This window comes from Oncorhynchus keta, chromosome 10, assembly GCF_023373465.1.
Source record: "Oncorhynchus keta strain PuntledgeMale-10-30-2019 chromosome 10, Oket_V2, whole genome shotgun sequence".
Lineage (NCBI taxonomy): Eukaryota > Metazoa > Chordata > Actinopteri > Salmoniformes > Salmonidae > Oncorhynchus > Oncorhynchus keta.
This window is the reverse complement of record NC_068430.1, coordinates 13061166-13075088: the sequence shown is the minus strand read 5'-3', so window position 1 is coordinate 13075088 and position 13923 is coordinate 13061166. Positions and strand designations below refer to the sequence as shown.

The following is a 13923-nucleotide window of genomic DNA, read 5'->3' as shown; positions in this document are numbered from 1 at the left end:
GGAAACTCCAACCACATGTACAACATGTCCAGCACCAGACAGGGGAAACTCCAACCACATGTACAGCATGTCCAGCACGAGACAGGGGAAACTCCAACCACATGTACAACATGTCCAGTACCAGACAGGGGAAACTCCAAACACATGTACAACATGTCCAGCACCAGACAGGGGAAACTCCAACCACATGTACAACATGTCCAGCACCAGACAGGGGAAACTCCAACCACATGTACAACATGTCCAGCACCAGACAGGGGAAACTCCAACCACATGTACAACATGTCCAGCACCAGACAGGGGAAACTCCAACCACATGTACAGCATGTCCAGCACCAGACAGGGGAAACTCCAAACACATGTACAACATGTCCAGTACCAGACAGGGGAAACTCCAACCACATGTACAATATGTCCACCAGACAGGGGAAACTCCAACCACATGTACAACATGTCCACCAGACAGGGGAAACTCCAACCACATGTACAGCAGGTCCAGCACAGGGCTATACTGTTCTTAGTGCCATAGGCTAAGCCAACACCATAAATAACATTTGGGGAGAGGTTGTGCGAAGGTGTTTTGTTACAGATCCCATTACGGTCAAGGTTTCATTCCATTCTCTTTTAGACAGAGGCAAGCTTTCAGTTGCTCAAATAAATTAACTTAAACCATGAGCTGAAGAATTATATTTTAACAGCTTTCTTGTAAATCGAGGTTTAAGTAATTGTTAGGCTATAATTAACAAATAAGAGGACAGAAGCAGAGGTAAATAAATAAAGTATACACTTTTTTTATTACAAAAGTGCATCAATGACATCTGTGTTGCAATTTGCAGGTTTGAAAATGTCACATCTATAACATGACAGAAATAAAATGAGGCTCCATTAATAATCCCAGCTACTGAATGTAGGCTAGGTCAATAATATGGACATTTAAGAAAATGTATTTACATAAATCAAAACCAAATAATCACACACATTTTGATTTACAACTTTTTAGTAAGGACATTTTACAACTGAAACATCAAATAAGTTCATAACCAAGCTGGTAAGTGTTTGGAATTCTGCGGCTTTGCCAACTAATTGGAAAGTAGCTTTTGTCACTCATCTTAAAAACTGATGTTATTGCTCTGAAATTCATATTTAAACAGAGAACTGAAAACTTCAGACTGCTTACTTAGGTACAGACAACTGTTTACAGTTGGCACTGACAGAGTCTTTATTTTTATCTGAAGTATTCCTGTTGAACTTTAAAGACCCTGTATGAGGGTGTGGGTCTTGAGGAGTGGGTACTCAATAGGCACTCGTCTTTATCTTTAGAAATATATCTTTAATATTTCCATAAGACCTCGCCATTTTGGTCAAATGTAATTTAATTTCTGCCAATGCAGTAAAGTATGATTAATTAAAAAGGAAATGGCCCACACTCGCTCACCATTAAAGACATACTGTATCATTATGCTATTCAAGAAACTATTCAAAATGTCACATTTCAGGCCTTTTCAGAGGGAATGGACATGTACATATAGGCCCCTACGTCATCATTTTGTCAGGCTATTAATAGTTGCTTAAATAAAATAATGTTTTTAATGGTGAGTTAGCGTTGCGCCTTATCAAATTTTTGTTAATGCACCACTCCTCATGTTGGTTGAGTGGCCTCCACTTCTTTCAATACAGTAATGTTTCAATTGTCAAAATGTCTGCTCTAGCCATACCAGAGTCAGCAATGTGTACCTGAACCTTTTCCTCCTCCTACCATTGCTCCTCAGGAGACCAGTCCTCTGGGAAGTCATTGTCATCATCAATCTCCTCTTCCTCATCCTTTGGCTCCTCCTCCTCCAGTTGCTCTTCTGTGACACCATCTTCCAATGACTCCACTACAACTAGCTGTTCTTCTGGCTCCTCTGTCACTTCCTTTTCCACTGACTCCTCCTGCTCCATTTCCTCCTCTTCAGCTTCCTGTTCCACTGCCTCCTCAGTAACGCCCTCCTCTTCAGCTTCCTGTTCCACTGCCTCCTCAGTAAAGTCCTCCTCTACCTCCTCCTCAGCAGTTTCTTCCTCTGTTCCCTCATGCTCCCGTTCTGCCATTTCCGAGGCCTCTGCCGCCTCGGAGTGGACTTCCTCTTGGCTGAGTGGACCACCATTCACCAGCTAGAACACAGAGAACAGTCCGTACTGTACATTCAAGAGGGCACTCGAGCACATGGGTCATCGTGTGTCTGAAACAGTTACACACTTACAATGCTCCTCTCCAATATTAGTTTTATATTAGTTCAACATTTTCAACCCTTTGTCGATAAAAGGATTTGCTTTTCTCTGATCACGCTAGTTTGGTGTTTACAGATCAGAGCGATCTATTAAGTCAACCTGAAGTTATACAATACTTGACTAACTTACTGGATGTGTCAGAAAGCAGATATAATTACTTTTGTTAGAGCACTGTGTGTAAGTCTACACTATAAGCCTCAAAACCATGATATGTTCTTTCATTTAAAAAATGTATAAATAAGGAATACTTTATTGTTCATTTTCCTTGCAGTCTACGGATATAGAAATATAATAATTAGCTGTGGTGGAAGTGGGGCCTACATGGCTGTGAACAGCCTCCAGCTGCTTCTTGAGATGGGGGTGCATGCTCTGGGAGCTGATGTGCTGCTCATCCAGGGTCCTGGTCACTAACTGCAGCTGCTGCTCCAGAGTCTGGGCCTTCTTGGCCTGCCATTCCTCCAGCAACTCCCTGAAACACAGACAGATAGAGACTCAATGAGCGATAGAATATTAGAACCAACATTTGAACTGGTATATTTTAACTAAGCATATGACCTGACCAAGAAAAACCATGTGTCTGTCAGGACAAGCTCCTGCCTATAGTCAAGACAAATAAATTACAGCCATCAAGTAACTTTCACTATACATATACAGTGGGGCAAAAAAGTATTTAGTCAGCCACCAATTGTGCAAGTTCTTCCACTTAAAAAGATGAGAGAGGCCTGTAATTTTCATCATAGGTACACTTCAACTATGACAGACAAAATGAGAAGAAAAAAAATCCAGAAAATCACATTTTAGGATTTTTAATTAATTTATTTGCAAATTATGGTGTAAAATAAGTATTTGGTCCATAGCAAAAGTTTCTCAATACGTTGTTATATACCCTTTGTTGGCAATGACAGAGGTGAAACGTTTTCTGTAAGTCTTCACAAGGTTTTCACACACTGTTGCTGATATTTTGGCCCATTCCTCCATGCAGATCTCCTCTAGAGCAGTGATGTTTTGGGGCTGTTGCTGGGCAACACGGACTTTCAACTCCCTCCAAAGATTTTCTATGGGGTTGAGATCTGGAGACTGGCTAGGCCACTCCAGGACCTTGAAATGCTTCTTACGAAGCCACTCCTTCATTGCCCGGGCGGTGTGTTTGGGATCATCGTCATGCTGAAAGACCCAGCCACGTTTAATCTTCAATGCCCTTACTGATGGTAGGCTTTGTTACTTTGGTCCCAGCTCTCTGCAGTTCATTCACTAGGTCCCCCTGTGTGGTTCTGGGATTTTTGCTCACCGTTCTTGTGATCATTTTGACCCCACGGGTGAGATCTTGTGTGGAGCCCCAGATCGAGGGAGATTATCAGTGGTCTTGTATGTCTTCCATTTCCTAATAATTGCTCCCACAGATGATTTCTTCAAACCAAGCTGCTTACCTATTGCAGATTCAGTCTTCCCAGCCTGGTGCAGGTCTACAATTTTGTTTCTGGTGTCCTTTGACAGCTCTTTGGTCTTGGCCATAGTGGAGTTTGGAGTGTGATTGTTTGAGGTTGTGGACAGGTGTCTTTTATACTGATAACAAGTTCAAACAGGTGCCATTAATACAGGTAACGAGTGGAGGACAGAGCAGCCTCTTAAAGAAGAAGTTACAGGTCTGTGAGAGCCAGAAATCTTGCTTGTTTGTAGGTGACCAAATACTTATTTTCCACCATAATTTGCAAATAAATTCATAAAAAATCCTACAATGTGATTTTCTAGATTTTATTTCTTTCTCATTTTGTCTGTCATAGTTGAAGTGTACCTATGATGATAAATTACAGGCCTCTCTCATCTTTTTAAGTTGGAGAACTTGCACAATTGGTGGCAGACTAAATACCTTTTTGCCCCACTGTAGCTAGTGAGTGAGTTCATGCATGAAGTTAATCATAAAAAACATCCTGTGGCGGACTGCAATAGCATCGAACAGTCCCCGCGATATGCAACTGTTCAGGGAAGTCAGGAACCAATACACGCAGTCAGTCAGGAAAGCTAAGGCCAGCTTCTTCAGGCAGAAGTTTGCATCCTGTAGCTCCAACTCCAAAAAGTTCTGGGACACTGTGAAGTCCATGGAGAACAAGAGCACCTCCTCCCAGCTGCCCACTACACTGAGGCTAGGAAACACGGTCACCACCGATAAATTCATGATTATCGAAAACTTCAACAAGCATTTCTCAACGGCTGGCCATGCCTTCCGCCTGGCTACTCCAACCTCGGCCAACAGCTCCGCCCCCACCGCAGCTACTCGCCCAAGCCTCTCCAGGTTCTCCTTTACCCAAATCCAGATAGCAGATGAAAGAGCTGCATAACCTGGACCCGTACAAATCAGCTGGGCTTGACAATCTGGACCCTCTATTTCTGAAACTATCCGCCGCCATTGTCGCAACCCCTATTACCAGCCTGTTCAACCACTCTTTCATATCGTCTGAGATCCCCAAGGACTGGAAAGCTGCCGCAGTCATCCCCCTCTTCAAAGGGGGAGACACCCTGGACCCAAACTGTTACAGACCTATATCCATCCTGCCCTGCCTATCTAAGGTCTTCGAAAGCCAAGTCAACAAACAGGTCACTGACCATCTCGAATCCCACCGTACCTTCTCCGCTGTGCAATCTGGTTTCCGAGCCAGTCACGGGTGCACCTCAGCCACGCTCAAGGTACTAAACTATATCATAACCGCCATCGATAAAAGACAGTACTGTGTAGCCGTCTTCATCGACCTTGCCAATGCTTTCGACTCGGTCAATCACCATATTCTTATCAGCAGACTCAGTAGCCTCGGTTTTTCGGATGACTGCCTTGCCTGGTTCACCAATTACTTTGCAGACAGAGTTCAGTGTGTCATTTCGGAGGGCATGCTGTCCGGTCCTCTGGAAGTTTCTATGGGGGTGCCACAGGGTTCAATCCTCGGGCCGACTCTTTTTTCTGTATATATCAATGATGTTGCTCTTGCTGCGGGCGATTCCCTGATCCACCTCTACGCAGACGACACCATTCTATATACTTCTGGCCCGTCCTTGGACACTGTGCTATCTAAGCTCCAAACGAGCTTCAATGCCATACAACACTCCTTCCGTGGCCTCCAACTGCTCTTAAACGCTAGTAAAACCAAATGCATGCTTTTCAACCGTTCGCTGCCTGCACCCGCACGCCTGACCAGCATCACCACCCTGGATGGTTCCAACCTTGAATATGTGGACATCTATAAGTACCTAGGTGTCTGGCTAGACTGTAAACTCTCCTTCCAGACTCATATCAAACATCTCCAATCGAAAATCAAATCAAGAGTCGGCTTTCTATTCCGCAACAAAGCCTCCTTCACTCACGCCGCCAAACTTACCCTAGTAAAACTGACTGTCCTACCGATCCTCAACTTCGGCGATGTCATCTACAAAATTGCTTCCAACACTCTACTCAGCAAACTGGATGCAGTTTATCACTGTTCCATCCGTTTTGTCACTAAAGCACCTTATACCACCCACCACTGCGACTTGTACGCTCTAGTCGGCTGGCCCTCGCTACATATTCGTCGCCAGACCCACTGGCTCCAGGTCATCTACAAGTCCATGCTAGGTAAAGCTCCGCCTTATCTCAGTTCACTGGTCACGATGGCAACACCCATCCGTAGCATGCGCTCCAGCAGGTGTATCTCACTGATCATCCCTAAAGCCAACACCTCATTTGGCCGCCTTTCGTTCCAGTTCTCTGCTGCCTGTGACTGGAATGAATTGCAAAAATCGCTGAAGTTGGAGACTCTTATCTCCCTCACAAACTTCAAACATCTGCTATCTGAGCAGCTAACCGATCGCTGCAGCTGTACATAGTCTATCGGCAAATAGCCCACCCATTTTTACCTACCTCACCCCCATACTGTTTTTATTTATTTACTTTTCTGCTCTTTTGCACACCAATATCTCTACCTGTACATGACCATCTGATCATTTATCACTCCAGTGTTAATCTGCAAAATTGTAATTATTTGCCTACCTCATGCCTTTTGCACACAATGTATATAGACTCCACTTTTTTTTCGTATTGTGTTATTGACTTGTTAATTGTTTACTCCATGTGTAACTCTGTGTTGTCTGCTCACACCTCAATGCCTTATCTTGGCCAGGTCGCAGTTGCAAATGAGAACTTGTTCTCAACTAGCCTACCTGGTTAAATAAAGGTGAAATAAAAAATAAATAAAAATAAAAAATAAGATTCACAAAACCCAAGCTTACTTGATTTCACCAACTTCCTGGTGGTTGTTATGAAGCACTACCCTGTCAAGACTCAGAAACTCTCTCAGTTCCCTCTGCTCAGTGACCTGTCCCTCCAGCTGTGACGTCAAGCCGTCCACCGTAGACACCTGCTCGTCCAGACTGGATTTGACGTTGTCCACTGTGCTGGTCATCCTCGCCAAGCTCACTGCTAGCGCAGAGTTGGAGCTCGAAACGGCCGCCACGCTCTCCTTGACTGACTCGAAGTCATCGCTCTTGTTCTTCATCATGGCCTGCAGGGCTGCGGAGGAGATGGCTACCTGCTGGAACTCAGCCAGCCTGGTGTTCATCTCGTTGTGGAGTGCCCACAACTGGGATTTGAGGTCGATGCTCTTCAACTGCTCTGACATTGCCAGGGTAACCTCCGCCTTCTGCTGGGCCTGTTTCTGAGCTGCCTCCAAAGCCAGTATCCTCTCCTCGATCAGACCTCCTGATTTCATCTGGGCTTGGTTAAAAAACAGATATCAGTTAAAGCTTGTGTTCCAGAAAAACAAGGTATAATCTTTATAGCAGATTTTGAGAAATCATTTGATATGTCTGGAATTTGTTTATAAGTGCTTGAATTTCTTCAAATTTGGAAAGTCTCTCATAAGATGGGTAATAGTCATGTACAACAATCCTAAATAATAATAAATAAGGGTTACTTCTCTGAGAACTTTGAATTGTCAAGAGGCGTAAAACAGGGTTGCCCTCTGTCACCATACCTATTTGCTACTGGCATTGAATTGTTAGATCTAATGATAACATTAAGGGGTTAAAAATGAAGGGAAGAGACAAAAGTATCAATTGAACGGAAATGGCCCTCCACCAAACTGGAAGTCTTCCGACTAGCTTGGAAAGACAGTACTGTGCAATATTCAAGAGCCCTCACTGCTGCTTGATCATCCTATTTTTACAACCTAATTGAGGAGAATAAGAACAATTCCCCCCCCAAAAAAGTATACTGTCTTCTGTTGACACTCCAAAAGGTCCCAACTACACAAATGGTCACAAATGGTCCTTTTGTTTGATAAATTCCTTCTTTATATCCCCAAAAACTCAGTTTAGCTGGCACGCTTCATTCAATAATCCACCGGTTTCCCTCCTTCAAAATGCATACAAAATGAATCCCAAACGTTACCAATAAACTTCTCCAAACAAGTCAAACAACGTTTATAATCAAACCTCAGGTACCCTAATACGTACATAAACAATCAAATTTAAGACGAAGAATCGTTATTGTCTTTACCGGAGATAAACAACAAAGAACCTGCTCTTATCCACGCGTATGCAAACACTACAGCCAAAATGGGAGCCACTTACAAAAACTACAAATTTGAGCTATTTTTTTCCAAAAACAAGCCTGAAACTCTTCCTAAAGACTGTTGACATCTAGTGGAAGCCGTAGGAACTGCAATCTGGGAGGATGTTTTGGAAACAGTAATAAGCTGAATTATTATTATTTTTGGATGGTTTGTCCTTGGGGTTTCGCCTGCCATATCAGTGCTGTTATATTCACAGATATTATTTTAACAGTTCTAGAAACATTAGAGTGTTTCTTATCCAAATCTATCAATTCTATGCATATCCTAGCTTCTGGGCCTGAGTAACAGGCAGTTTACTTTGGACACGCTTTTCATCTGGACGTCAAAATACTGCCCCCGAGCCCAAAGAATTAAAGTCAAAAGGTTTGACAGCATAAAATCAAGTCAGTTGGGAACAGGTTTTTAATGTCCCAATACCTTGGCATTGGGTCTATGAACTGACATGTAAAACAACAATTGACACATCAATCAGTTTGTTACAATTTAAGCTATTATATAAAACACTTGCTACAAGAAGAATGCTGAATATATGGGGCATTGAACAGTCAGCCTTGTGCAGATTCTGCCATGAGGAAACAGAATCAATAGATCATATGTTCTGCTACTGTCAATCAGTGGCTCGAGTTTGGATTCAGGTCGAGGTATGATTGTTAATGTTAGGTCAATATCAGTAGAAAAGTTACAAATAGGGAGGTTCAGTACCCCTTTAAAACCTCATAGTAAAATGGAGGGATGTATTGCAAAAATAAATAGCTAAATAGAATTATACTAGGAAATATGGGTTCATCTGTGGACAGCGGAGGGTTGGAGTTAAGGTCAGAATGAATGGTGGATTGGCCACTGATGGTGAAATTCCAGCACTTGAAGAAAGAGGCAATGTACAGTATAATGACTTAACTACAAGTAAGGTTGAAGCAAAATAGCTGTAAGTATCAGTAAAATATTGTTGTCCGTTCATTTACTAAAATAGACAAAATAAGAATATTTAAAAAGACCCAAAAGCTTGTGTTACAGTTACATTATTATATCGGTGTAGTTACACTGCAATTCTGAGGAAAACAAGTTGTGTTATTAAGTAGTTGTAATGCCAATATTTAAGCTGAATCAGATTCATACAGTTTAGAGTGATTAACACAATGTTTAGCATATTTATATATTTTTTACCTTTCTGTAATACACATGATTTCCAGTGTTCTGTTTGGGAGAGTTGAGGATTGATGGTCACTAGACTCGATGTTTTATGTTAGAGATTAAATATTTATCAAATATCTGTAGATAGTGATTGCCGCCGGTCGGGAGGTGTAAGGACCGACAAAATGCTTGTGTGATTCTGTAGCAGCTTACAAAGCCCCTGCATTTTGTTTTGACTTCCTAACAAGCCTTTCTGGCTGGTGTTTCCAGAGAAGTTGTCTGCTGATTTAGGATGTAAAGGCCTTCTCAGAGACGGCTAGTTAGACATTTCTCTGCTTCTGTGCTGGAGTTGTCTCCCTGTTGCAACTTGTAAAAAACCAAATAGATTTTGATTGACCTTATCGGCAACTGCTCATCCCTGTTATTCACATAGAAATTCTGATTCCAGTAATACACAAGGAAAGGGAAAATATTCTCCACATCCGTGCTGGACCAACAACAAACACCAAGAACTAAGAAAGAGAACCTGCAATATTGTATTGCGGTTCTGGTTACAGTGAAGAGGAATATATGGTTTTGTGCAGGCTTTCTGATTATGTTCATAAGCAAAGACTTTCCTCACCCACGTTTAATATCTGTTACCTACAAGGACATTCAGTCATACAGCCGTTTCTGGTTAGCCTGACAACTCATACTAAATCTTCCGCTGCTCTGTCTTTCGCCACATACTTTGGTCTGAGACTGCCATCATTTAAGTTGTTTGTGCTGACAAGTGGCACGAGGGGTGTTGTACAAAACAACTCTAACCAATCACGGAGTCTCTAACCAATCACAGCATCCAAGCCAATGACGGATTTTCAAACTGCCGCTTTACGCTTTACCCACGTGTTTTCTGGCTCTGGCCCAACCTATTGGCTTCTGGATCAATCGGACAGCCCCGAATGTGTTAGCATTCGGTAAAGGGTCGGGATGTACTCAGATCCATTGCGGAGAAGAAACTAATGTCCATGGCGTGACGTAGCTTTTGGTCAGAGCAAGGAGTCTGGGTAGCCAGGCAAGCTGCTGGCATACAGGGCTGTGAAAATAGCTTGGTAGTGTTAAAGGGTAGAGGGAGGTCCTGACTGATCTTTAAACAGCTGCTGCTGTTTGTTCCGTTGCTTAACAAATGTCATTTCCATTCATTTCAACATGTGTGGTTGGGAAACATGAGCATGAACTTGCAGACTGGTAGCATACTATATATAGATAGCTATCCTCTCCTGTATGCATGTGTACAGTATAGGCCAGGGGTCCCCAATTACATTCAGCCATGGGCCAATTTTTCATTGAGCAGATGGTCAGAGGGCCGGAACAAAGTTATAATCAATTTGTTCACCACAAATTGATCACAATAATCCCATACAGATATAGTATTTGATAAAAACTGAATTATTTCAACCCTTGTTTACATTGGGATATGACCACATATGCCTCAAAATTATGAGTGGAAATACTTGGGAATAGATTTCTGGAATTAAAATGACTTTGAGCTGATTTCATAGTGACTTAATATTATTTTATGTCCATAAACAAAACTTATGTGCTCAGAAAACTTGCCAAATAGCCACCTACTGTGGAACCCTGTTATAGAACCTACTGTAGCGATGGGCATTCCAAGTGTTTTCGGTGAGCCGACTCATTTGGCTCAGTTCCCGAAAATATCTATAACCATGAATAGCGGAAAGGTTACCATTATGTCAGGTTGTGAAATGGGCATACAAATAAATGTTTACCTGGCTCAGATTTACGTGCTATCCCCACTAATTATTGTTTCTGAAGCGAGGATTCACCCTCTTTAGATAATTATTTTGTAACATATCTGCAGAAAAAAATTGTTCTGAGCTCATAAAGCAGTCGTAACAGTATGCAAAACAGGGAGCCAAATGAACATCTCTTTCACCGATGCGATTCGGTTCCCGACATTGACCAAAAAGATCAATTCAAAAAGAGCTGTAGACATCCTATGCACATGGCACATGCTGGTATTCAATCATGATCAGAACATCAACATAAACTGATGATGACAAAATATAAATATATCAACATTTTCATATTTTATACAGAACAAAAATATAAACAACACGCAACAATTTCAAAGATTTGACTGAGTTAAGGAAACCAGTCACATGAAATAAATTCGTTAGGCACTAACCTATGGATTTCCCATGGCTGTGAATACAGATATGCATCTGTTGGTCACAGATAACATAAAAAAATATAGCTCTCACAATGGGTCTCAGGATCTCGTCACGGTATCTCTGTGCATTCAAACTGACATCGATAAAATGCAATTGTGTTCATTGTCCGTAGCTTATGTCTGCCCATACCATAACTCCATCGGCACCTTGGGGCATTCTGTTCACAACCTTGACATCAGCAAACCACTCTCCCACACAATGCCATATTCGTGGTCTACGGATGTGAGGCCGGTTGAACGTACTGCCAAATTCTAATAAATGACGAAGGAGGCGGATTATGGTAGAGAAATGAACATTAAATGATCTGGCAAAAGCTCTGGTGGACATTCCTGCAGTTAGCATGCCAATTGCACGCTCCCTCAAAACTTAAGACATCTGTGGCATTGTATCTTGTGACAAAACTACCCATTTTAGATAGTCATTTTATTGTCCCCAGCACAAGGTGTACCTGTGTAATGATCAGGCTGTTTAATCAGCTTCTTGATATGCCACACGTGCCAGATGGGTGGATTACCTTGGCAATGGAGAAATGTTCACTAACAGGGAAAATACATTTTTACTGCATATGGAAAATTTCTGGGATCTTATATTTCAGCTCATGAAACATGGGACCACCAACATTTCACATGTTGCTTTTATAATTTTGTTCAGTGTATATTCTGTGATGGGAGGAATTGATACTAACAATATTTCCATTTCCTTTCTCCGTCAATGCTTTAATAACAACTCCAAAGCCCTTCTCATTCTCAGCCGGGCTCATTTGATTTACATTATTGCAAAGATCAACGACATAGCCTACTCATGGTCATATGACAATTTCAGAATCAGATCAGTCCATTACCTGTGCGTCTCTCAGCCCCATCTGCTGCTGAAACTTGGTGATTCTTATTTGCATGGCCCTAAACGCTTCTGATAGCTGATCAATGGATTGTTGCTGTTGCAGGCAAAACCAGCCCGCGGATGCCCCTCCAATCGCGACCATAAGGAACAACATGCATGGCAGCGCAACTTGATTTAATCTTCTTCGTGACTCGGACACTGGGTGGGATTCTATTAAGAAAGAGTTGTCCTCGCGCTCTGGCTTGAAGTTGGCGGCAGTCTTTGATTTGCGCTTAGTCATTTTGGATACCTTGTTCCCTGGAGAGAGACTCACGTACACAGGAGACGCGAGACAGGGAGAATGATGGCACTCGAGATAAAGTGGTGCTTCGATTTATTAGGGTATGCTACTGTGCTCTCTCTACTCTGCAACACCCCGTTCATTCATTGGACATTTACTGAAGTCAGGCAAGTGTTCTAATGTTAGTATCAGAAGCGTGACACCCCCTCGTTCCTCATTGTGGTCGGGAGTTGCTCTCGTAGCCTAGAGCTCAATGTGTTTTGTAATCGAATGTAACTTGCATACAATGTTTAAAGGCTTCTGTCACGTGTTATACGCCTCTTTATTGAAGTTTGATCTGATATTATATGGACAATGTGCCTTTTAACCCTTTTCTATGACACCTCAGAAAACTAATGTAGTAGGCCTATGGTCATATATATATTTTGACAGTTGAACATATTTAGACCGTAGGAAAATAGATGTAAGAAATATATCATAAATGTTCTTGCACATGTGAACATACAGTAAATATATTTCGAAAAAAATTATTTTGCCATGATTTTTTTAGCAGGGCCACTGCTGTCAATCACAATTTAAAATGTTTCCTGAGCCCTGCCCCTCTCCAACCCAGATAGAGAAATTATTCGGGTACAGCTGTGGGCCACATACTTTGTATTTTTCTGGCCCAGTATATGCCTGGGTCATGCTCAAAACTGGCCTACATACTGCATCACCATAAGATTATACAGGTCAGGCCCAGCAAATTCTAAAAGGTATTTTTTTATATTTTATTTCACCATTTAACCAGGTAGGCTAGTTGATTTGCAACTGCGACCTGGCCAAGATAAAGCATAGCAAATCGACACACACAACAACACAGAGTTACACATGGAATAAACAAAACATAGTCAATAATACAGTAGAACAAAAGAAAACGAAAAGTATATATACAGTGAGTGCAATAAATAGGCCATGGTGGCGAAGTAATTACAATATAGCAATTAAACACTGGAATGGTAGATGTGCAGAAGATGAATGTGCAGGTAGAGATACTGGGGTGCCAAGGAGCAAGATAAATAAATAAATACTGTATGGGGATGAGGTAGGTAGATAGATGGGCTATGTACAGGTGCAGTGATCTGTGAGCTGCTCTGACAGCTGGTGCTTAAAGCTAGTGAGGGAGATATGAGTCTCCAGCTTCAGAGATTTTTGCAGTTCGTTTCAGTCATTAGCAGCAGAGAACTGGAAGGAAAGACGACCAAAGGAGGAATTGGCTTTGGTGTTGACCAGTGAGATATACCTGCTGGAGCGCGTGCTACGAGTGGGTGCTGCTATGGTGATCAGTGAGCTGAGATAAGGCGGGGCTTTACCTAGCAGAGACTTGTAGATAACCTGTAGCCAGTGGGTTTGACGACACGTATGAAGCGAGGGCCAACCAACGAGAGCGAACAGGTCGAAATGGTGGGTAGTGTATGGGGCTTTGGTGACAAAACGGATGGCACTGTGATAGACTGAATCCAGTTTGTTGAGTAGAGTGTTGGAGGCTATTTTATAGATGACATCACCGAAGTTGAGGATCGGTAGGATGGTC

At 42.2% G+C, this 13923-nt stretch overlaps 1 protein-coding gene across 1 annotated transcript; it reads right to left on the bottom strand.

The window, feature by feature from the left end:
- Positions 1-767: 767 nt before the first annotated feature.
- zgc:66479 (uncharacterized protein LOC327541 homolog) lies at positions 768-12497 on the bottom strand. Its single transcript, XM_035777073.2, has 4 exons — positions 12072-12497; positions 6520-6998; positions 2590-2737; positions 768-2151 (listed from the first exon to the last, which is right to left on the bottom strand). The coding sequence occupies exons 1-4, from the start codon at positions 12348-12350 to the stop codon at positions 1753-1755; spliced, it is 1305 nt and encodes a 434-aa protein (XP_035632966.1). The 5' UTR covers positions 12351-12497; the 3' UTR covers positions 768-1752.
- Positions 12498-13923: the final 1426 nt, after the last annotated feature.